At 35.6% G+C, this 22,807-nt stretch overlaps 1 protein-coding gene and 1 non-coding gene across 2 annotated transcripts in view; one reads left to right on the top strand and one right to left on the bottom strand.

Moving 5' to 3' along the window:
• Nucleotides 1-22,807, bottom strand: part of ZFC3H1 (zinc finger C3H1-type containing) — a 54,543-nt gene that overhangs the window by 20,541 nt on the left and 11,195 nt on the right. Inside the window, exons 3-18 of the mRNA XM_015152250.3 lie at nucleotides 17,875-17,939; nucleotides 15,027-15,225; nucleotides 14,247-14,470; nucleotides 12,605-12,728; nucleotides 8,696-8,793; nucleotides 7,128-7,337; nucleotides 6,457-6,621; nucleotides 5,433-5,570; nucleotides 4,692-4,813; nucleotides 4,143-4,292; nucleotides 3,235-3,409; nucleotides 2,864-2,995; nucleotides 1,950-2,492; nucleotides 1,756-1,865; nucleotides 802-933; nucleotides 580-701 (exon numbers count right to left, since the gene is read on the bottom strand). Of these exons, the coding sequence (XP_015007736.1) occupies nucleotides 580-701; nucleotides 802-933; nucleotides 1,756-1,865; nucleotides 1,950-2,492; nucleotides 2,864-2,995; nucleotides 3,235-3,409; nucleotides 4,143-4,292; nucleotides 4,692-4,813; nucleotides 5,433-5,570; nucleotides 6,457-6,621; nucleotides 7,128-7,337; nucleotides 8,696-8,793; nucleotides 12,605-12,728; nucleotides 14,247-14,470; nucleotides 15,027-15,225; nucleotides 17,875-17,939 (2,709 nt within the window). The remainder of the gene's footprint in view (nucleotides 1-579; nucleotides 702-801; nucleotides 934-1,755; nucleotides 1,866-1,949; nucleotides 2,493-2,863; nucleotides 2,996-3,234; nucleotides 3,410-4,142; nucleotides 4,293-4,691; nucleotides 4,814-5,432; nucleotides 5,571-6,456; nucleotides 6,622-7,127; nucleotides 7,338-8,695; nucleotides 8,794-12,604; nucleotides 12,729-14,246; nucleotides 14,471-15,026; nucleotides 15,226-17,874; nucleotides 17,940-22,807) is intronic.
• On the top strand, nucleotides 9,655-9,778 carry LOC114671200 (small nucleolar RNA SNORA17). Its single transcript, XR_003721087.1, has one exon. It is a non-coding gene; the product is annotated as a small nucleolar RNA SNORA17 (small nucleolar RNA).

Raw genomic sequence — 22,807 nt, forward strand, 5'->3', positions numbered from 1 at the left:
CACCAAATTTAGTAATTATTATTTCCTTTACTTTCAAAAGATTTGTAGCTTAAGGTTTATTACTTGGCACCAAATTTGAGAAAAAGCTTAATAATATTTGCTCACAATGTGTGACAGTAATCTCTGCTTTCTACACAAAGTGTATGAAGTCTTATTTCATTATAGAATTGGAAACAACAGCCATCGTAATTTCCAGCCTTCCTCTATTTTTGAAAACAGTAAGTAAAATCAACAGGAAAGTTTCTATACAAATAGCTTAATATTTTCTTTTAAATAAATGGAACTAAATATTTAAATGAGCTCTGTCCAAAGAACTTTCTGCAATGTTGGAAATGTCTTAAATCTGTGCTGGCATGCACTTGCCACATGTGGCCACTGGGTACTTGAAATGTGGCTAGTATAACAGAGGAAGTAAATTTTTACCTTAATTATACTGGATACAGCAAATCTAGATAAAGCATTATGGGTAACCACACTGAATTATAGTAAGTATTTTACAATGTCAACAACTGAACATATAATTTTTAAGTTGCTTAAATTCAATTTTCATTTGAGAGAGAATAAGAAATCTTTAGAAACCTGCTGCAGCAGTAATTTCTTCATTAGTACTTGTCTCTGCACAACCAATCAAAGACAGATTATATGACAGAATGTCCTGGAATAATTGTTTTCGGCTAAGCGTATAGTCTTGTATATGCTGCCTAAGATAAAAAAAACACAGAAAAGATAATCATGTACATATCAAAGTTAAGCAAATAAGACCGCTTTTCAAATTACAGAAGGTTCACAAAAACTACTCACCATTGACAATCATCATCATTACATGTTCCTGTTAAATCAAAACGGCAGAAACACTGATCCGGTTTAATCATATTACTGTATGACACTGAGCTCAGAGGAAGTTTTTCCTTGGTTCGATAGTATGGACTAAATCTAAGGTGAAAAGAGTGAACAGGTATATTATGCCCAATAAATATTCCTCAGAAAACTAAGAAAATTTTAGTTTTTCTTTTTCAAGTTAAAATTTCCATACTTACTATTTATGAGGTTTTTATCAAATTAAATTAATTCCAAAATTAATTCGAGAAAACACCCAGAATATCAAGTGATAGAAACAAGCCGCTTACCAAGAACATAAAACAGTTGAAATAGAAAAAACCTTGTATTCTAAAAGTAGTTTCTCACCACATGATAAAATACTATATAATACTGGTATTTCTTACACACATCACCAGCTAAGACAAGAAAATCTGGAAAAAGTCTATACTACCTAGAAGGTGCCTTACAATTTTCAGATAAAAACATGCAACCCTTTAACATTCTCACAACTTTTAAAAGTCTAAAAACTTTGGGGGACCCACAAAGTTAATCATTTGAAAACATCTAAATAAATACTCTGAAGGCTGGCCAATGCACTTCTTACACTGAATAACAGTAAAATTAAAAATCAAAAATTAAAAAAACCTCTAAGACTCCAATTATTTTTCCTAAAATCCCTAACAAACAGAAATCCAAAATTCTCCACATTTCTACCAATAGCCAGAAACTGGAATTTGATACGAATTGATAAATCCAAGAGTGTGGTTTGAGCCCAACAGCAGGACACTTAATTTTTATGTTCCTTAAAAGGGTTAAGTCTGGTTATCGAGAGCAATGATTCAACTGCTTTTTCATTATCATCAAATTTTCAAGGTAAAATATTAAAAACCAAAGAGAAATCCCAAAATTCAAGCTTATTGAATCTTTCTTTTATACCTGTAGGACTTAAAAACTAGAAGAGGACTATGGTAGGGTCTAAAAGGACATGGCTTCACTTCCATTGTTTTACTTTGTGCTGTGACAAAATCCACATCTACAGAAATCTCCTGCAAAAGAAAATAAAATTCTGTAAGGCAAGTAAGGCTGGGGTGAATTCCAGATTTTAGAGAAAATATGAAATGTTCAATTACCTGACCATGCAAAACCTTCTCTGTAATGCCTGTGGTGGTTTTTAAAATCAGCTGTTTTAGGCTGTCAGCTTTTGAATATAATTTTTGCAATTCACCAATTTTTAACCCTAGAAAAAGTTCTGGTTTTTCCACCGTATTTTTATTAAGTTTGTTTATGCATTCTTTGTTAGCAGTATCAGTGTGCTTAAGGTTAGGTTTAGTAAAATAATTGGATTCTAAAAAGGATCTTCTTCGCTCTCTGCTTGAACCAGACAAAATTTCATCATCAACATCATTTTCTTCAGTGTCCAGGGTTAATTTATCTTGTGTCAGATCATGAAGTGAGGGTTGAGGTAAAGAAAATTCGGGTTCCTCTTCCACAACTGGAGAGATATTTTGTTGTTCCTTTGCTTTAAGGGCCCGGGCTTCTTTTAATTTTTGAATTTTCAGGGCATATTCATATTCCAGCTTTTGTAACCGTCTTTTCTCCATAGCAATTAGTTCTGCTGAATGCTTTCTTGGACTTGATACTGGAGAACCGTCCAGTCTCATCATTTTGTTTGGCTAAGGGAGAAAAATGATATAAATACTTTACATCACTGTGATTTTATAAACAACTTCTGGTAAGATAATTGTGCTATCCCCACCATACAATGCTAACATTCCAAAACTAAATCAATATGGAGAATAAAACAGAGTTTAACGTAAGTAGCCAAAAGTTTTGCTAGTTAATCTATGACTTATGAAAAAAACAAAGTCAAGACAAAATAATAAAGTAGGCATCCAAAAATGTGGATGTCATTTAAAAACAAAGCTTTAATCTTAATCTCTTGGAATTTATAGCAAAGAGTTACTTTATATATACATCTTACCCTTAAAACTATCATAAAAACTTTCTGCTTTCTAAAAGTAAAATATTTCTATTAAAAACTCACCCCAAAGCGATCTTGTTCCAGTTTACGTTTTCCTATTTCTTTACTAGCCACTGCCTTTGCCCGAGCAAGCTCTTCTCCATATTTTAGAGTCAAAGCTTTCTTAATTGTAACACGCTGTTGAACTCTGTGAATCTGAAAATATAGAATAATCCTCAAAATGTAAATGAAAACCTTAAACAGGAAATTTCTTCTTCTCAAACACCGCAGCTTTATTCAACTGAAAATAAAAATATTCCAATATTATTTATCAATGAGAAACTATAGGTTACACATATTTTGCTGGCTTTAGTATATGGTGGTTTGTCTTACAGAAAATTTGGCCTATAAAAATGTGTAGTAAATGGGAGACTACAGTATTTTAAAATAATTACTTGTTCCTGAAGCTTCTTCAAAAACATTCTGTTAACATTAAGAATTTTTTCAGTGGCTTGAAGCTGTTCTGTAAGTTTTGTAATCTTTGCTTCAGCATTTCTAACAGATTCTTTCTTCTTGGCTTCTTGCTGCACAAGATTCTTTAAAACAGATTCATCTTTCATCAAGAGAATCCTAAATGAGAAATAACAAAATTCTTGTTAATGTTTCCCTACAAGAGCAGACTAATACTGTCAGAATAAAAAATTTTCAAAGTAGTAACACAATTTTTAAAAATGCATCTACAGTGGGACACAGATAAAAATTTAAAGGGATGAATATTTTTATATTCATCACACAGGTATTTAAAGTAACACTGCTACACTGATAATAGTAACTATGAGGCTGATCTCTTTAAAAAAAACAAAAACACCATTTAAGCTTGAGGTAATGTCAATTACTGTTGAAAACTTATAGTAAATACTCAGTGTTGGGCCAGGTGCGGTGGGCACACATTTCCCTGGTTCAAGCGATTCTCCCACCTCAGCCTCCCAAGTAGCTGGGATTACAGGCATGCACCACCATGTCCGGCTAATTTTTTTTGTATTTTTAGTAGAGACAGGGTTTCACCATGTTGGCCAGGCTGGTCTCAAACTCCTGACCTCAAGTGATCTACCCGCCTCGGCCTACCAAAGTGCTATGATTATAGGCATGAGCCACCGTGCCTGGCTGGTATTTTTACTTAAACATTAATTTCATTACTTTATGTAAATGTAGTATCATTCAACAAAATGACAGACTTCTACATTCTACAAAGTTTAAGTGAGAAAATGTATAATTCTACAGTATGCTTACTAATAACATATACCACAAAAATATATTTCTCTACTACAGGAACAATTAGATATGTGAAGATAACAAGGCTCACCTATGTTTTTTCAGTTTGGATTCTGCATCTGTAACCTGCTTAGTAACCATTGCTATCCTGCCAATACCATCAATTTCCACATCAGAGTTTGCTGGAGATGATGAACTTGTCTTCAGCTGATCTGATTTAATCAAACGCTGTTTCTCACGGCTAAAATTATCAAAAAGGATATATGCATTATACTCAAGAATAAACTTAAACTAATTTTAAAACGTATTCTACTTCATGCGGTAACAATATTAATCACACCGACTAATAATAAAGATGATGACCAATATGCATGACCCAAGTTAACATTCAAAGTTGATAGTGGAGTCCTTTTCGTTGAGAGTTTTCATCTTTTTTCTAAGCTGGTTATGTCTCAGCACATCACTCTATTCAAGTCTATGTATGATCATCCAGCTCCCTCTTCTGTGTGAGTTATAAAACATTAACTCTGTATCTTGGATAAAACTATCATCAGTCATTTCCCAGTGCCAATGAACTCTGTAAGAGAAGTTTTGAAAACATCACATACTTTTAATGTAAATTACATAAAATTACACTTACTTGGCAATCTCTTCCTTTAACAATCTATATTCAATCTTCTTTTCTTCAGGCAAAGCCTCCGGTGTTCGCAAAGGATCATTTTCTTTTTCAGATTTTGGAGGTACTTTCGGTTTTGAAGCTTGCTAAAAAAAAAAAAAATTTGAAGTCAACTAGATCATCAGCTTTCCAAAATTCCATACTAAGATTTATATTTTACATTGCAACCCAGCGTATACTGAATTTATTTAGAAATACCTGAATGTCTTCATCATTTTCTATTCTTTTTTCTAAAACAATGTTCATTGATAACTACTAAATTATATATGCCACCAAGTAGTCAAGATCTACAGTCTGAAAATCATTGTATTATTTAATAGCTAAACAACAATTGAAATAGGGAAAAAAGGATAGAAGTTGTACTTAGATAATAAATTTTAATAAAAACTGTTTTCTGGTAATACAACACAACTCTAAAACAATAGTCTCCTTACTACAAACAACAATTATCCAACCAATTTTACTATTTTGAAAAAGGAAACACTTAATAGGAAACACAAATAATGGAAACTTTTAATAGTAAAATCAATCTACATTGATACATGCTTCATTATATAAAGTCCTCATAGCACAAATACTTAAAATATGTTCACAAATCAATGTTATTAAAAATTTGTAACTTTATGGTTTAATTTTCAGGAAAAAATAAACTTTACTGATTGTCAAAAGGTTATCTTTCTTTCCACCTTTAATTATTGCACTTACCTCAGCAGTTCGTCTTGCTTCTTTAATCATGGACTCTAATCCACCAAAAACACTATTTGTTGACTTGGAAGCCTCTCCATCAGATTCACTATCATCTGAATCATTTAGTGTTACAACCACTGATTTATGCTTTGGAAGCTGCAAAGACAATATGTTTATTACTCGTGATAACAAAAGGACGTCATTTAACCTCTCTGAATAATGGGCTCCAAGTAGACAGTTTATGTCTCCTTCTAGGGTTGTATTACATAATCCACTGTGTCAACCAATACTGGTTACATGCCCAAGACATAAAATGTTGTATACTCTTTAAGTCTTTCTATACTATAATTACTCTCATTAAAATTTTATTTTCGTTTTCTATATAAAGAACCACAATGCAATTTAAATTAACTCTTTTAAAACCAAAGAAAAATTATTTTGTTAATTTTACATAATTATCAAAATTCTATACTTTGTGGTTACATATAGAGGGTAAATTGCCAAAACTGGCTTACCTAACAGAGGCAAGATTTCAACTTGTCTTTGTTCTATTTATTTTACTTTGAAGCCATTAGAAAACAAGATAGAAACAAACTATCATTTCAACTTCCTTAATAAACATCACTAATAATTTCTTCCATAATAGTATAGTCATTGGTTGGAAAACATACACAAAGTATACAAAGAGATGGGAGAAATAAAAAACATGCAATTTATTAAAATTTTGACTCCAAAAAGATAGAAAATCTGAATAAGCCAATTTCTATAGAAAAAAAGCTGAAGAAACGACAGAGGAAAGTATACCACTCTGATGAAAACAATAACTCCCCCAACACACTATCACCAAACTCTACCAGTTTTCAAGTGAAGGTGTTGCTCTCATTTTATCAATAAATTAAAAATAAATTTTAAAAATTTGTATTTATATGTGAATATATGTGTATATATAAATAAACTAAGGGGTAGAAAACAGGACAGCTAAACTTCATAGAAATTTCTCACAACTGTTTGAATAAAAGTAACATTAAATTTTTGTTTTTACCGAGATCACAGTTCGTGGAAGACGAGGTCCTCTGTGAAACTTTGGATTCTGTATCCTAGGCTGAGACACTGTGTTAATACTGACTATTGATAGATTGCTTCTTGGCACAGTATGTGAATTGTTCAGAACTGGAGGTGAAGGTGGGTCACTATTACTGGATGTTTCCTATATAAGGAAGAGAAAGATATGAAACATTCCAAATAAAAATAAATTTCTGCCACCTTTAAAAATCTGGAGCATGGGCCGGGTGCGGTGGCTCAAGCCTGTAATCCCAGCACTTTGGGAGGCCGACACGGGCGGATCACGAGGTCAGGAGATCGAGACCATCCTGGCTAACACGGTGAAACCCCGTCTCTACTAAGAAATACAAAAAATAGCCGGGCGAGGTGGCAGCGCCTGTAGTCCCAGCTACTCGGGAGGCTGAGGCCGGAGAATGGCGTGAACCCGGGAGGCGGAGCTTGCAGTGAGCTGAGATCCGGCCACTGCACTCCAGCCTGGGCTACAGAGCGAGACTCCGTCTCAAAAAAAAAAAAAAAAAAAAATCTGGAGCATGTTAGAATTATCCCCACTTGGCAGAAAAGTCCAATGAATCCCAAGTAACCAGAAAAAAGTAGGACTACCGTAAAGCTAAGCTCAAGAGCACCACCTAGAGGTTCAGGTACCTAAATTACCTCTGGCTTAAAAGCTCTTTTATTTGCTAGAGATTTAAGTAGTTCTTCTCGAAGCAGCATTTCTTCCTCCTCTTCCTCATCTGCAAAAGGTGGTTTTGGAGGCTGTTCTGGATCTTCAGGTGGGAGAGGTGGTAATGGTGGTAGAGGAGGTAGAGGTTCAAGAGAAACACACAAGCCTTCCACATAAGGCTGGCTCAAAGGTGGCAGAGACTATTTTTTTAAAAAAGAAATAATTACAATGCAAATTTTATCAACTCAAATGCTTATCTCTGCAGCAATATTAAACTAGAAAAAAATAAACTTTATATTATTATTTTAGCTGTAAGTATAGTAAGCTAAGTATATGTTAACCTCAAAACAAACCCAGAAATCAATAGCCAACCACGAAAAAGTGTTATTTTTACAATTAAAAAAATATATATATATTTGAAACATTTATTAACTTCAAGGAAAATTATAGAAACCTCTCTGTTCTCATTCTTATATACATTTAGCATTCTAGAAAATACAGATATCAAACTATACAGGGTCCTTCCTTCTAGATGACTACCTGAAAGCAAGAAGAGATACTGAAACCCAAGACATATTTCAGTAAAAAATAAAAATTAGAAACCAAGGGATTCTGTGAATAACAGTCCAGAGTACCTTAATCATTAATTAAGTATCAAGAAGAATCACCACTACTCTCTTAAAATGGCTTCTTATAGAATATCTATAAAGGAAACTAATTTTACACAAATCCCTGAATTTGGGTATGTATTTGCATCAAAGATCTTCCAGTATTTCTCTCGGCATTTAGTTCATTTATTTATTTCCCAAAAGAAAACATTACAACGAAGAAAGTGCTGTTTTCTCTCTCACTATTGGCTCTAATATTCCCCTCACCATATATGTTCTAGAAACACACTAGGCATCTTTCCTGAAACGGAAAGGTTCCCTCTTACACCTACTGAGAGATACTCAATTTGATCTCTAGGCTCTCACAATCTAAAAATAATGTCAAAACTTTTAATGTCTGATTCCACTACTTCCTTTTTTTCCTTTTCCTTTTATTGTTTTTGTTTTTTGGTTTTGTTTTGTTTTTAGTGGGAGGACTGGAGACGGGGAGAAAGAAATTAACTTCATAGAAAATGCTTTTCTTTTGCTGGATTTTCAAGTTAAAAATAACCATCTTTATGAAAAGAGGAGAAAGGAGAGAATATCAATTTTTAGAAGCATCCTAATGCACGTAAATTCCAATTCCCTAAAAAAGAGACAGTCCAAAACAGTAGATAACTTCTGTTTTTGAATAAATTTTCTGAGTAGCTACTAGATAACAGTAAAGAGAAGAAGGAAACATGGTAGGTACCTAAAAGTCAACATGAAATTAAAAATTAGCTATGAAAAAAATCTACCAAATGGATAGCTTGCTGCTTTAATCAACTGTTTATTCTACATATTTCATTGCTATTAATTCTCGTAAGCAATTCTGATTTTTTAAGCCGTCTTTAAACCTAACCATTCGTTTTTAAAAACAAATTAGAAAAGACAAGATAAAATAATTTTCTTAGAAATCAATTTTGACTTACAGAAACCTGAGGTGGTGGAGGCAAAGAAAGAGATGGTGCTGGAGAAAAATACCCCAATGAACATTCAGAGAAAAATGGCGGTTGCACTGGTGAAGGAGCTGTAAACAAATTTTTTGTTAAGAGTTTAGTAACAGAAATATTTCACCAGGAATACATTAGGTTTATGTTATGTTTGAAGAAATACATCTAGGTGGAGTGCAAATTAGATTTTATCAACCTCTGATAAAATCTTTAACGCTCGTAAGTCCATCTCTAGCCATTTAAAATTGTCATATCATCATAAAGTCAGTCATTCACTTCAAACTAACGATTAGTCCCTCAAAACTCTCACTTTGTTCCACTTTTAACCTAATGATGAGAGCAGGGAATAGAGCAGGAAAGGCTAGAAGCACACTTAAAACACACACACACACACACACACACACACACACACAAACAGCAAAACCACAAGCATACTTTTTAAGAAATAATGAAACAAAAAATTCCCTTGAATCCTGCCAAAGTGCCCTAGCCAAAGGAAAACAATGATGTGGTGACTTCATTATTCCCTTCTTGTGGAGCAAAAGAAAGTTGAGGATACAGACTATATAAGCTGTGTTGAAAGAAAATAAAACCAGGAATGAGAAGAATGACTTAGTGTATTTAGTCAATAAGGTGCACATTTTTTCACAATTTTGAAATAATTACAGTTGATGCATCTCAGCATTTTTCTTCCTTGGTAGCAGATAAAAATAATTGTGTATTTTATCTTCAATGACTTGTTAGGCTCACTGAAATATAGCAGTTTCAAAGACTACTCTTACTACCCTACCCACTAACTATATAATCTTAGAGAAAATCTAACATTTCTTCTTTATCCCAGTTGTCTCACAAGTCAATACATTATTATCCACATGCCTTATATGGGGTTGACTTGAGTCCCAAATGAGATCATCTGAATCTACACTAATCTTTGGAACATTTTACATAGCGCTGCAGATGTGGCTGCTGTGTCACATTTGTGTTATTAGGTGGCAGAGAGAGGCTATGTCTATGCTCAGTGTTCTGCCCCATGAACATTTGAATGTTTAATAGTCTGACATTTGATGGTGCTCTCGTTTTACGGACTTGGCATGTTTTCCCTTCCTAGTATCTGGGAGAGAGGGTGGACCTAGTGAGTGCACTGATCTCCAAGGAAAGCCCTCCAGCTTGCACTGTCCTCATCCAGATTTAACCAGCCCTGACTCACTGCCAGGTGCCAGGAGAGGCTTCTGAGGACTTTCTAACCTGTGTGTTGGGCCCGCCACTAGGGGGTCTGAAAGGACAGTGGGAAGGTAGAGGGTGCCCTCAGCAAGAGGAGCCTTCATTCATGAATGTTAGATACTACTGGCAGAAAAGATGAAGTCCATTACGTGCTGGTTCATGCTACCCACCATGTCAGGATCATCCAGGAGGACAAAGAACAGGGAAAGTGTTTGCTGGTGTTTGATTCAGTTAATAGTATTAACAGTAGGCACTTCTACTGTGCTCTTGATTCTGTGTCAAGCTTTCTTGTTATTTATTTTTGAGACACAGTCTCGCTCAGTGCCCAGGCTAGAGTACAGTTGCGCGATCTCAGCTCACTACAACCTCCACCTCCCAGGTTCAAGTGATTCTCCTGCCTCAGGCTCCTGAGTAGCTGGGACTCTAGGGGCAAGCCACCACTACTGGCTCTAATTTTTGTATTTTTAGTAGAGGCGAGGTTTTACCATGTTGATCAGGCTGGTTTCGAACTGTTGACCTCAGGTGATCCTCCCACCTCGGCCTCCCAAAGTTCTGGGATTACAGGTGTGAGCCACCGTGCCCAGTCATTCTTGTTTTTCAACACAGGAAAGAAGTTGACATAACTTGTGATTGGCTTACAGTATGAGCACTGGCCAGAAATACGAGGTGGACCGGCCCCAGCCCAGATCAAGATGCAGAGGCCAGGACGTGGGCCTAGCCCTATGCCAGGAGGCTGGTTGGAACAGAGGTGCAGATACAGGCTCTACCTGCTCTGGGACCACCAGTGGTACTCAAAGTATTTGCAGCCTCAAAGCCTGGCTTTCCACAAGTCTACCTGCTCCCAAGGCCATGCAGCTGCAGTTCCTGCTCTGCTTTCATTACATGGATGGGCAGGCTGGCATTGGGAGGCCCACTGCCTCTGACCCTGGCCTCTCTACCTTGGTGGCACTGTGTGCTCCAGCTGGATGGGGAAGCTGCCGGGACCACCCCACCATTTTAGTATTCTGATTTTTAAGTTGTTCTGCCATTGTGGTATCCTGGTGAAAAAAAAAATAACCTTCCAGCAATTTTTCAACTGCCTGGAACCTCAGATCCTAAACTGGTTTTTTACTGTATTAGAATTATCTTGTTTTTTCCCCCTCAAGGGAAAAACTCTATATGGAAAACATTTTTTTAAATACAAGATAAAGTGAATTAAAAGATATTTTTAATGCACATTTCCTCAAATATAGTATGTTTGTGTTGGCAAAATTTGAGAAAAAAATTGATCTTGAATGGAAAAATATATATATATAAATATCTGCAGTTAATGTGGCAAAAAAATTAGACAAAGCTGCATAGAGAGTATGTTCTCTACATGTTTCACAAAATCATTAAAAAGCATAGATCATAAAGTTATTTTATAGAAATAAAGTATTAATAATATTGTCAATACTTGGGAATTACAAAGAATCATCTCCAAGAATCTGAAAATAAGAAAATTAAAGATTGACCAAAGCAAGTTAAATTACGTTATCAAAACATAATATAATGTAAGACCATCATATACCAGCTTACAATAACAACCTGAAAAATAAGCATTTTGGGAAACACTAGCCAAATAATACATATTTTGTTTTGTCTCTAGTCTAGATACACCAAAGTAGGATTCTAGTTTTGGTTTGGTCTCACCATGTGACTACACTGATTATGTGTTCTTCCAAATTCTCCAGTTCCTGGAATGCCAACTGCATTCTGTTATCTGCCTCAGTCTTACGTGTTTTAAATTATTTGTGAAGGAATAGGTCTCTCACAGCCAATCACCCCTGAACATCAACAAAATCAAGTCTCTGGCCCTCAAAGATAAGTCAGATTCTAGACAATGCAACCTAAAGGAGAGTTATAGCCCTGACCAGTTCTAACTAGTCTTTCCTGAGATGCCACTAGTATAATTTTCTGTCTCAAAATTTCTACAAATTATCATACTAGAAAGAGACAGGAAGCCAAATAGCAAAAAAGGTCTTTTGTTCTTTGACTAAAGCAGAAAGAATCTTGGATATAAACATCAAGAGTTTGCTTTTCTAAAGAGTAGTGTTCTCATCTTTTCCATTCTTCACTTTTCATTTTATTTTTTGAGACAGAATCTTCTGTTACTCAGGTGGGAGTGCAGTGGTGCGATGTCAGCTCACCGAAAACTCCACCTTCCAGGTTCAAGCAATTCTCATGCCTTAGCCTCCCAAGAAGCTGAGATTACAGGCACATGCCACCACACCCAGCGAATTTTTGTATTTTTCGCAGAGACGGGGTTTTGTCACGTCAGCCAGGCTGGTCTCCAACTCCTGGCCTCAAGCAATCTGCCCACCTCAGCACCCAAAGTATTGGGATTACAGGCGTGAGCCACTGCATCCGGCCCAATCTTCACTTTCTGGAGCAACAGTTAAGAGTTTAAACAATGCCTTATTTATTTATTTTTTAATTTAAAGGCTATCTAGAAACACTCGGAAATAAAGGTTAATATTACTTATTTGAGGTTTGCTAAGTATTTATAACAACAAATGTCTATCATCATACAGTTCATCAGCAAATCTCACTTGCATGACACATTTCTTTCAAGGTTTTGAGTACCATAATGACTATTCTCTATTTAATACATGTAAATACACAAAGGTTTCAAGTTTTGGCTCATACCTGGAGAACTGGTTTCACTATCTGTATCCATAGCAACTTCTTCATAGTTATCATACTGATAAATGCCTCCTCCACTATCAGTAGGTTGCTTATCTAAGGATCGCCTCAGGTCAGGATCTGAAGACTAAGTATACAACACTTTTTTTTAGTTTCAAAGCATTTTCTGTCTTGGGTTACAAATCACAAAAGAACTGATAGTTATCTTCTAGGGAAGAGGATAAAAAATCATGGTGATTCAGTTAGATGTGCCTATCACATCTTTGGGAGATTCAATTTAAATGACAGCTACACTAGCTGACGTTTCATAACTGTATGAGATAGATAATGGAATTTCCAAAATACTAGCTATACAGATGAAATCCCCCACTGTTAGCTAAGCCACTAAATAATTAGCTCTTCTTGTAAAAATGACATCAAACTCTTGTACACTTATGACTTCTGTATGATTAAGAAACTAGAGGAATACAAGCAAGTTTTACGTCATCATGACTACATAGAGAACATTTCTCTAAAAATTCAAAAACATTTTAATTATGAATAAATTAATGATACCTGAAAACTACAAATTCTGGGTAAATGTGTTTACCTATTGTATGCTGTTTTCTTATCTACTTCTTACTATGTTTCACTCAGAGACAGTTTATAATAAACTAAAAACTCGCAAAACCTCTCGAGGAGGAGGTAAAGAATAATGTGCAAATAATACCATATTTATATCTAGAAAAAGATTCTATTGGCCCGGTGCAGTGGCTCATGTGGTCAGGAGTTCGAGACCAGCCTGGCCAACATGGCGAAACCCGTCTCTACTTTTAAAATACAAAAAAATTAGCCAGGCGTGGTGGCGGGCGCCTGTAATCCCAGCTACTCGGGAGGTTGAGGCAGAAGAATCGCTTGAACCTGGGAGGCGGAGGTTGCAGTGAGCCGAGATCATGCCACTGCACTCCAGCCTAGGCGACAAGAGTAAGACTCCCTCTCAAAAAAAAAAAAAAAAGTTCAAAGTATAAATATTTACAATATTCCTTGATTAAGCAAATCTAACTCCAATTAATGAATTTACTCTTTAATATCCCTCTATTCTTCATTAATACATTCTCAAGTGTACTCTTTTTGGGCTTTTTTTCTTCTTTTTGGGTGCAGAGGGTAAAAGAAGGGAGGGAGTAAGAAAAAGAGAAGACAACAAGTATATTCATATACATAGTAAATGTTCAACAAATGCTTGACCACTAAACACAAAATAGCCACATGCACTAAGGTTATTACTATATGATGATTTAACATTAAAATAGTCCATACTAGTCATGACACACTTGTCAATCTACATTACTAAACAATGAAAAACTAATGAAATTCTACCCCTGTACTTAAGAAACAGCCGTTTTGTTTTCACAATTTAGTAATCCTACTTTCACCTAAATAGAAAATGGTAAAAAAGCTAAAAGTAGTCTCTGCTAATCATAAGTTTAGCCTTCATTTTGTCCTCTAATACCTACGATTACAAAAGATGCTTTCCCAATTATAATCTACCTTCCTTTCTTCCAAGAGTTATTTATAAAAGAAGCTTTCTTATTTGACAGAATCTATGAAATAAGACTTTAAGGAAACTTAGAGTAACATTTTGATTTTATATTTTTGCATTTCTTACTTTACTTCTTGATCTCCTCTTGCCACCAACCAATTTCATGAATCGATTGTACTGTTCTTCCTGATTTGAGAGATCTCGAATTTTTCTGATTTCTTCCTCTCTTTTCCTTCTCTCTTCTTCTTCAGCTTGTTTCCGCTGATCCTCTTCTTTCTGTCTTTCCTGTTCTTTTTGTTGTTGTAGCTTCTTCCATGCCTTCGTTTGCTGCTTCCTCAATGCTTGTTTAGCTTTAAATAAAAAATACATAAACATTAGTATCTGTTTGGAGATAAAAGAAAAATAAGAGTCTTAAAAAATATTTTCATTATCGATTCATCAATGATGATGCTCCTCTTAAGTTGTTTATATAAGACTGTCTTTCATTTTAGGGCCCTATAATTCCCCAAACTCAAAACTCTGAATTAAAATCCCAAAACTATACTGATACATGAATTCAGCTAGAAGAATTTAACAAGCAGTGGCTCACACCTATAACCCCAGCACTCTGGGAGGCCAAGGCGAGCGGATCACCTGAGGTCAGGAGTTTGAGACCAGCCTACCCAACATGGCGAAACCCCGTCTCTATCAAAACTACAAAAGATTAGCTGGGCGTGGTGGTGGGCGCCTGTAATCCCAGCTACTTGGGAGACTGAGGCAGGAGAATCGCCTGAACCCGGGAGGTGGAGGTGGAGGTGAGCAGAGATCACACCACTGCACTCCAGCCTGGGTGACAAGAGCAAAACTCTGTCTCAAAAAACAAAACAAAACAAAACAAAAACACAAGAATTTAATAAAAATGATCACCTGTAGTGCTAACTTTTTTGGCCGAATGTGTTTTTGTACTTGTTTTAACTTTTTGCTGTACAGTTTTCGTCTTAGTCAACTTTTCTTTGCTTTCTTTCATCACCTGCTGTTCTTTTTGTTGCCATTTTTTACTGGCTGACTGAAGGGCCAAAAGGCGAAGCTGTAATTCAGATAGTTCCTCTTCATCTTCACCAAGTTTCTTTAAAGCAAAAAGAAAGAGCTAAAATTTTTTAATTCTATTATTTAGCTTATACATTTTATCAAGTCAAATCCTTTATAAGATAAAAATTTAAAGTTTGAAGACAAATATGACAAGGCAAATACAGATAAAATAAGTAAACTAATTTACTTCCCATAGCCTAAGACTCTAATGTAATTCCTAAAATACGAATAGAAGATCAGTCTGCAGAAGGTATGTGTATATATGTAATGTAGGGTTGGTGAGGCGGTACAACTGATAGAACAGGATAATGCAAAAAATAAAAGAGTTAGTAGCTAACATTTAAGAGGGCTTCCCAAACCTGAAAGAGTAAAAGTCTGATGGCAGCAAATGCAATGAAGAAATAAGACCCAGGAGAGGTAAGGAAAGAAGGAGGAAGTGGTTCCCTGATCACGTGATTTGCTGGCCTCACCAGTAATAGAGAACAACAGACATACTCAAGATTCAAACGTACAAATTTTCTTTTATGTGTATATTTTTTAATTATTTAAATTACTAGTGAAGGGAAAAATCTACAGAGATTTGCTTACATCTGACATGTGTTCTAAGGCTACAGATATTTATATGAATATTTTATATGTTTTGAAAACATAAGACTTTTCTTCAGGAAAGCTAAAACAGGACAATAATGTTAAAAGCAGATGTCTGAGACTTTTTTCAAATTGAAATAACTTTTGCATTTCACTTTTGAAATATTCTCCACATGATAGCAAAAATAGAACAGAAAAATGGGAGGCTCCGAAGAGGCTCATAATTAGAGTCCATTGATTTTAATAAGGGGTGGGAAGATAGCTTTGTCTTCCCCACCCTTGAAGTTAAACACAAACTCTGTTTTTTCTTTATGTATGTGCATAGAAGGGAAAGGAAGAGTCAAAAAAGATTCCAAAAGATGAAGGCCTACTTATCTAGTAACTTTTTCTTATAGGTAAATCGTAATTATATTTTCTCCTAAAATCCAATTAAATTATTTCTATTGTTAAACATAAAGAAAACAGTGGATACTAACTAATGATTTCACCTGAATATGAACTACTATAAGCCCTAAACTACTGTCATACACTTCAGTACTTCAATTTAACCAAACCAGAATACAGTTACCCTTTCCACTGTTGATAACTACATGTAAGCAATAATTTTAAAATTATCATGATTCCTTTTTTAAGTTCTCAGTCACTTAACTGTATCAAATTCTATTGCCTAGTACTGAAATTCTAGAGCTGTGCTGTTCAATATGGCAGCAATGAGTCACATGTGGCTATTTGAATTTAAATTACCAAAACTGAATTTAAAAATTTGGACCTAAGCCACACTAATCACTTTTCAAGTTCTTCATAGCCATGTGTACCTAACAGCTACCATATTGGAGAATACAGCTATAAAACATTTCCATTATTGTAGAAAATTCTATTAAACAGTACTCATGTAGAGAGTTTAACTAAAATAAAGCTATCCTCACTGTTCCACTGAGACAAAGTCTTTTTGTTTTCTTTTGTTTTAAATTATTTAATTTTTCAAGTTGGGATCTCACTATGTTGCCCAGGCTGGTCTCAAACTCCTGAGCTAAAGTGATCAATCCACCTCAGCCTTCCAGAGTGCTGGGATTACAGGCATAAGCCACCACGCCCAGTGAGGCTTTTGATTATTTTTTGCAACTACTCCCTTTGGCATGAAAGAAACCACTGATTCTGTCCCCCATCTATACGATACGTGAGGTAGCTACTTGAACAGCAAGAGCACAGAGCTAAGCTCGTTAGTTCCCATTAGTCAGACAAGCTCATTAAATTACTTGCTCTGACACTTAATTCCTATATAACTTTAGGCAAGTCACTTAATCTACTCACAGGACTCTTACTTCATCTATGAATGTACATAATGTCAACTTGATTCACAGGGTTATTGTGAGGGTCTTAAAAATGTGTATGTGTACGTTATAGTATGATTTCTAAATTCAGGGCCATCTTTTTCCTAAAGCTCCTAGACCATTTAAATCATTTCAATTTATACAGAAAAACAAACTGAAATCTCAAAAGAAAAAAACTACAGATATTTCAGATCTCTAATTCAACAAACTGAAAAGGCTTGGGTTATTGAGTGCCTGTTACATGTCAAACACAGTGCTTGATGCTTCTGTATTTCATTATACTGAAGCCTCACAACAACCCAGATAACAGAAGACATTAAGTTCATTTTGTAGAAAAGAATATAGAAGCAAGCAAAGGCTAAATAGTTTATACAAGGTCACTCAGCTAACAAGAAGTGGAAATAGAATTTGATACCAGGTGAAGGTCTACCTAACTCCAAAAGCTTACCCACACAGGATAATCCACAAAAAATGGAGAAAATATCTGGATCAAAATTACAGGTTTCAAAAAAACAAATGATAAAAAAAGATCCTGTATGAATATATATAACATTTAATTAAACATAATTTGCAGAACCCAGGGAAAAGAGATTCCAAGATGTCACAACAGAATTTCTTATCTTTAAGGCTTATGTCCAAATGGAGTTATAGGAATGATGAAAGAAAATGAGTGAAAGTAAGACAATTTCCCTTACAAAAGAACAAAATAAAGCAATGTGAAAATGGGTCATACAGAGATGATACAGTCTTACAAAGCAGCATCTTACCTTTTCAGACAGAATATCTGAGGTACTAATTCTTCTCGTTAAATTTTGTTCTTTATCTTGTAATCCTTTAAAATAAAATAATATTTTTTGAATACTCCAAAAGATAGCCACAATCTAAAATAAAATAATCCTATATAATATCTGGTAATTATTTTAAAGATATCATTAAAGGGTCTCATTTTCTCAATCTCTCAACCAAAGGAAAACACCATTAAAGAGAACGAAAATCTGAACAAACTTCTTATCAGCCTCATTCCTGAAAGTTATAAGGCAAAATGATTCAAAATATTAAAATCCACACTTTCAATAAAATGACTTCTGAACTACAAACAGTCATTTCAAATAAGAACAGAATTTATAAAGCATAGAAACAAGCAGCAACACTTAATTACCAACTGGATTATCCACACTGATAGAATATAATGATGACTAAATTAATCCAGTCCTCTAAACTGAAATAAATTCAATGTCTACATTTGTGCATTAGAGAATTGGTCTTTTATTTACCTAGAAAAGCATCGGTAGAGGCAGCTTAAGTATCAATAAAATTAAGTCCATCCATACATTTTTTTCTAAACATCTAGCCTTGGGCCCAGATGACTGATGAAACAATGTACGAAACCTTATTTATATATTATGTAATCTACAACAGCTTTAAACATCACATAATAAAGTTACAGAATATCTACATTCCTGTTGAGATACTTTTGTAGCTAAAACAGATTATGTTAAAAATTCAGAAATCTTTCCTTAAGATGACAAAACTGAAGTTGCAAAGCTAGGATTAAATTAGATCTTAACTTCAAGCCTAGTGTTTTTACCACAACAACACACCTGTCAATGTTCCAAACATCCTAATTTGACTGCTCAAGTGAACCAAAGAATATGCAACTTATTCAATAAATAGAGAAATGACTAATCAAGCACCTCAATCAATGTAAATAGAAGGCAATGACCAAATTTCAAGACAAATGAGTTCTGTTGAAAGGCTTAGTCTATAAATGTGAACTTGTTGCAACATGATTGATACAGTAGAAAATAATTTGAGCAACCAGGTGCAGTGGCTTATGTCTGTAATCCCAGTGCTTTGGGTGGCCGAGGCAGGTGGATCACATGAGGTCAGGATTTCGAGACCAGCCCGGGCAACATGGCAAAACTCCGTCTCTGCTGAAAATACAAAAAATTAGCCAGGCATGGTGGTGCGTGCCTGTAGTTCCAGCTACTAGGGAGGCTGAGAGAGGAGAATCGCTTGGAGCTGAGAGGTGGAGGTTGCAGTGACCTGAGATTGTACCACTGCACTCCATCCTGGGCAACAGAGTAAGACTCTGTCTCAAAAAAAAAAAAAAGAAAAAAGAAAAGAAAAGAATTTGAGCATAACACAAATTTGTATGTGTGATTTGTCTCAGAGAAACACTAAGATTGCAGAAAACTGCATCCAAGTGATCTGAGCCATGTAGGAATACACAAACATACACTTCAACATCTATCAAATACCCAAGTTCATTGTGTGTGCTATAAGTCACATCCATCCACATCTGGTACTACAATTTACTGTCTGATTTCAGGTAACACTCCTTGTTTTACTTCATAATAACTCATAAGTAGCAAACATTCCACTTCCACAGGTATACTTCAGGTCTATTTTATGGAATGCTGACATGTTTACTTTAATATTTCACACTTTTTTCCCCCATTTCAAATGCAAAGCTGTGCTATCATTTTTCATTTATTCCTATCTTTTATGTGCCACGGATAAAGTTGTTGAGTGTTGTTCCTCTAACCCCATTTTCTCCACACACCCTATTGTTTTTATTGCACAATTTTGCAGTGTGGTAATTTTGGGGAATGCGTATGCCTCATTGTAGGAAAATGATAAAGCTTTTAAAAACAACAGAATAGTAATAACTATCAGACAAAAATAAACAGGTAAACATTAAACACTAAATTATTCTCCTACATGAGTTTCATTAGGTCATGAGAAATCTACTGGTCGATTAGGATCTAACTTGTCTATACAAAATGGCAGCACCTCCCTTTAATGTAGCATAGAGGCAAACATCTATTAACATAACAGGTACCTTACGACTACATTGCTACCTTAAAAATAAACACAATACGCCGGGCACAGTGGCTCACGCCTGTAATCCCAGCACTTTGGGAGGCCAAAGGCAGGTGGATCACGAGGTCAGGAGATGGAGACCATCCTGGCTAACACGGTGAAACCCTGTCTCTACTAAAAATACAAAAAACTTAGCCAGGCATGGTGGCGGGCACCTGTAGTCCCAGCTACTCAGGAGGCCAAGGCAGGAGACTGGTGTCCATCCCGGAGATGGAGCCTGCCGTGAGCCGAGATCGCGCCACTGCACTCCAGCCTGGGCAACAGAGCGAGTCCGTCTCAAAAACAAAACAAAAACAAAAACAAAATAATAAATACAATAAATTCAATAAATACAAATTCCAGACAATAAATATAACGTTATACAAAGATTATAAATGCAGGTTTAAACTGATCAAATGGGTAGCTAGACATTGTTCTACCACTGTCATAGGTCTGTACAATAAAATTATCTCAAGTTTTACTCAAAACCTCCAAAATGAACACTGTTTTTGTCACACAGAATTTAAAATATTACCCACTAAAAGTCTAATGTGAGCTAAAGTCACCAGCACATAGGTAGTAGTTAAAATCACAACGAGAACACCCCTAGAAAATGGGACACTGAGGACATGACAAATTAAGAAATTACATAGGAAAAGTAATTATTTAAAACAAACAAAAGACAGAAAAGGAAAATCAGAAAGTTATTTTTAAAATGCATTACAGAAATTCCAAAATTTCAAAGGAAGAAAAACATCACTGAATATAGCTGAGATATCTACCCCCAACAGAATATTCTCAACAATGCAGCCAGAGTGATGCGCGGTGGCTCAAGCCTGTAATCCCAGCACTTTGGGAGGCCGAGACGGGTGGATCACAAGGTCAGGAGATCGAGACCATCCTGGCTAACCCGGTGAAATCCCGTCTCTACTAAAAAATACAAAAAACTAGCCAGGCGAGGTGGCGGGCGCCTGTAAACCCAGCTACTCGGAGGCTGAGGCAGGAGAATGGCGTAAACCCGGGAGGCGGAGCTTGCAGTGAGCTGAGATCCGGCCACAGCACTCCAGCCTGGGCGATAGAGCGAGACTCCGTCTCAAAAAAAGAAAAAAAATATATAAAACAGATTATGTCAGTCCTTTGCTCAAAACCCTGTAAGAGGTCACCATTTCACTAGGAATAAAAAAATAAAGTTCTTACAAGGCTCTGTCTATAAGATCTGCGCCCTCCTGCCATCTCCAACAGCTTCTCTCCCATTATTCATTCCCCTCACTCTCTCTTCTGTATTAGCACAGGACTCCTGGTTCTTCCCCAAACATGTCAGGCATCCTTCTGTATTATGGTCATTTCTCTAGTTCAGCAATAACCAAACTTCAGCATGTAGCAGAATCAACAGAAGGGCTGGTTAAATACAGATTGCTAGGCCCCATTTCCAGAGCTCCCAGTTCAACAGATCTAAGGTAGAAACTGAGAATTTCTGTTCTATCAAGTCCCAGATAATGCAGTCCCCAGAAACCACACTTTGAAAATCACTGCTCTAGTTATTCCTTTTGTGTAGAAGCCTCTTCCACCAGATATCCATTTGGCTATTCCTTTACTGTCTTCAGTCTTTTTTTAAATCTCACCTTCAAATAGATACCTATGCTGACCACCCTATTAGTGCTGCAACCTGTATCCTCAATATCCCTTTCCGACTTACCCTGCTGTACTTTTTCTCTTTCATAACAGTTAATTTACTCATCATGTTTACTGTTTTACCTTCTAAAATGCAAGCCCATGAAAACATAAGTGACTATTTTGCTCACCAATTTATTTCCAAGAGCGTGGAATAAAGTGCTCAACTAATTTTTCAATGAATGGAAGAATGAAATAAAAAACACCCACTAAAATTTGCAATTAGGTCACAGAAAACTACCATGAGTAGTTTCAGTATTGTGATGGGGGTAGAAAAGCAAACTGTACTGGGCTAATAAGGAAATGAGAGGTAAAGCGAAAAGCTGGTACAGACTAGACGTCTCAGAAGTCTTATTGAAAAGAGGAAGAATACTTGACATAATTTAAGACAGAATGTAGGATAAGGTGGAAGAGGATTTCCATTTTTGGATGGAAAAGTCAAATATATTAAGAACACCCTAAGGAGACAATGGTTCAAGATAAAGCAGAATAAATAAAGCAAGGTCCCAGAGAAGGCAGAAGAAGTTAGAGCCAGGGGAACAAGTTAAAAAAAAAATGGCCATGAACAAGAGAATCATTACCCTCAGGATGAAAGAACTGAAGTGAAAATTGATACGGATTACAAACAAGTTTATGGTCAGGAAGTGAAAAGCTGGAATTGAGTGTGATTACCTCAAATAAGAGGCAAGCTTATATATTGACAATAATAAAGCTTGAGTAAAAGGCCTGAAAAAATTATGAAGGTATAGAAGAGTTGTCAAGAGATATGGAAAAAAGGCTCACCAATAACATAAGTTTGACAGTAGAGTCTTGGTGAGGATTGGTGGGGAAATATACATGTAGAAACAATTATATAATTTACTGATTCAGATGACATTTTAGCTTCTTTGATTTTCCTCCAATCACTTTTCCATACTGATGCCAGTTATTTTTCTAAAACACACATTTGATCAATCATCTTCTTGCTTAAAAACATTTAACAGCCCACCCAATGTTTAAAGAACAAAATTCAAATTCTTTAGCAAAATATTAAACACCCCTCCCAATCCAACATTAACCTGTCCTTTTATAATTTTATGTCCAACCACTCACCAAAAAAACACCATTATCTCTCATACTGCATACATATTTGATGAATCTCACTGCCCTTAAAAAGCCCTCTGT

This window comes from Macaca mulatta, chromosome 11 (genome assembly GCF_049350105.2).
Source record: "Macaca mulatta isolate MMU2019108-1 chromosome 11, T2T-MMU8v2.0, whole genome shotgun sequence".
Taxonomy (NCBI): Eukaryota; Metazoa; Chordata; class Mammalia; order Primates; family Cercopithecidae; genus Macaca; species Macaca mulatta.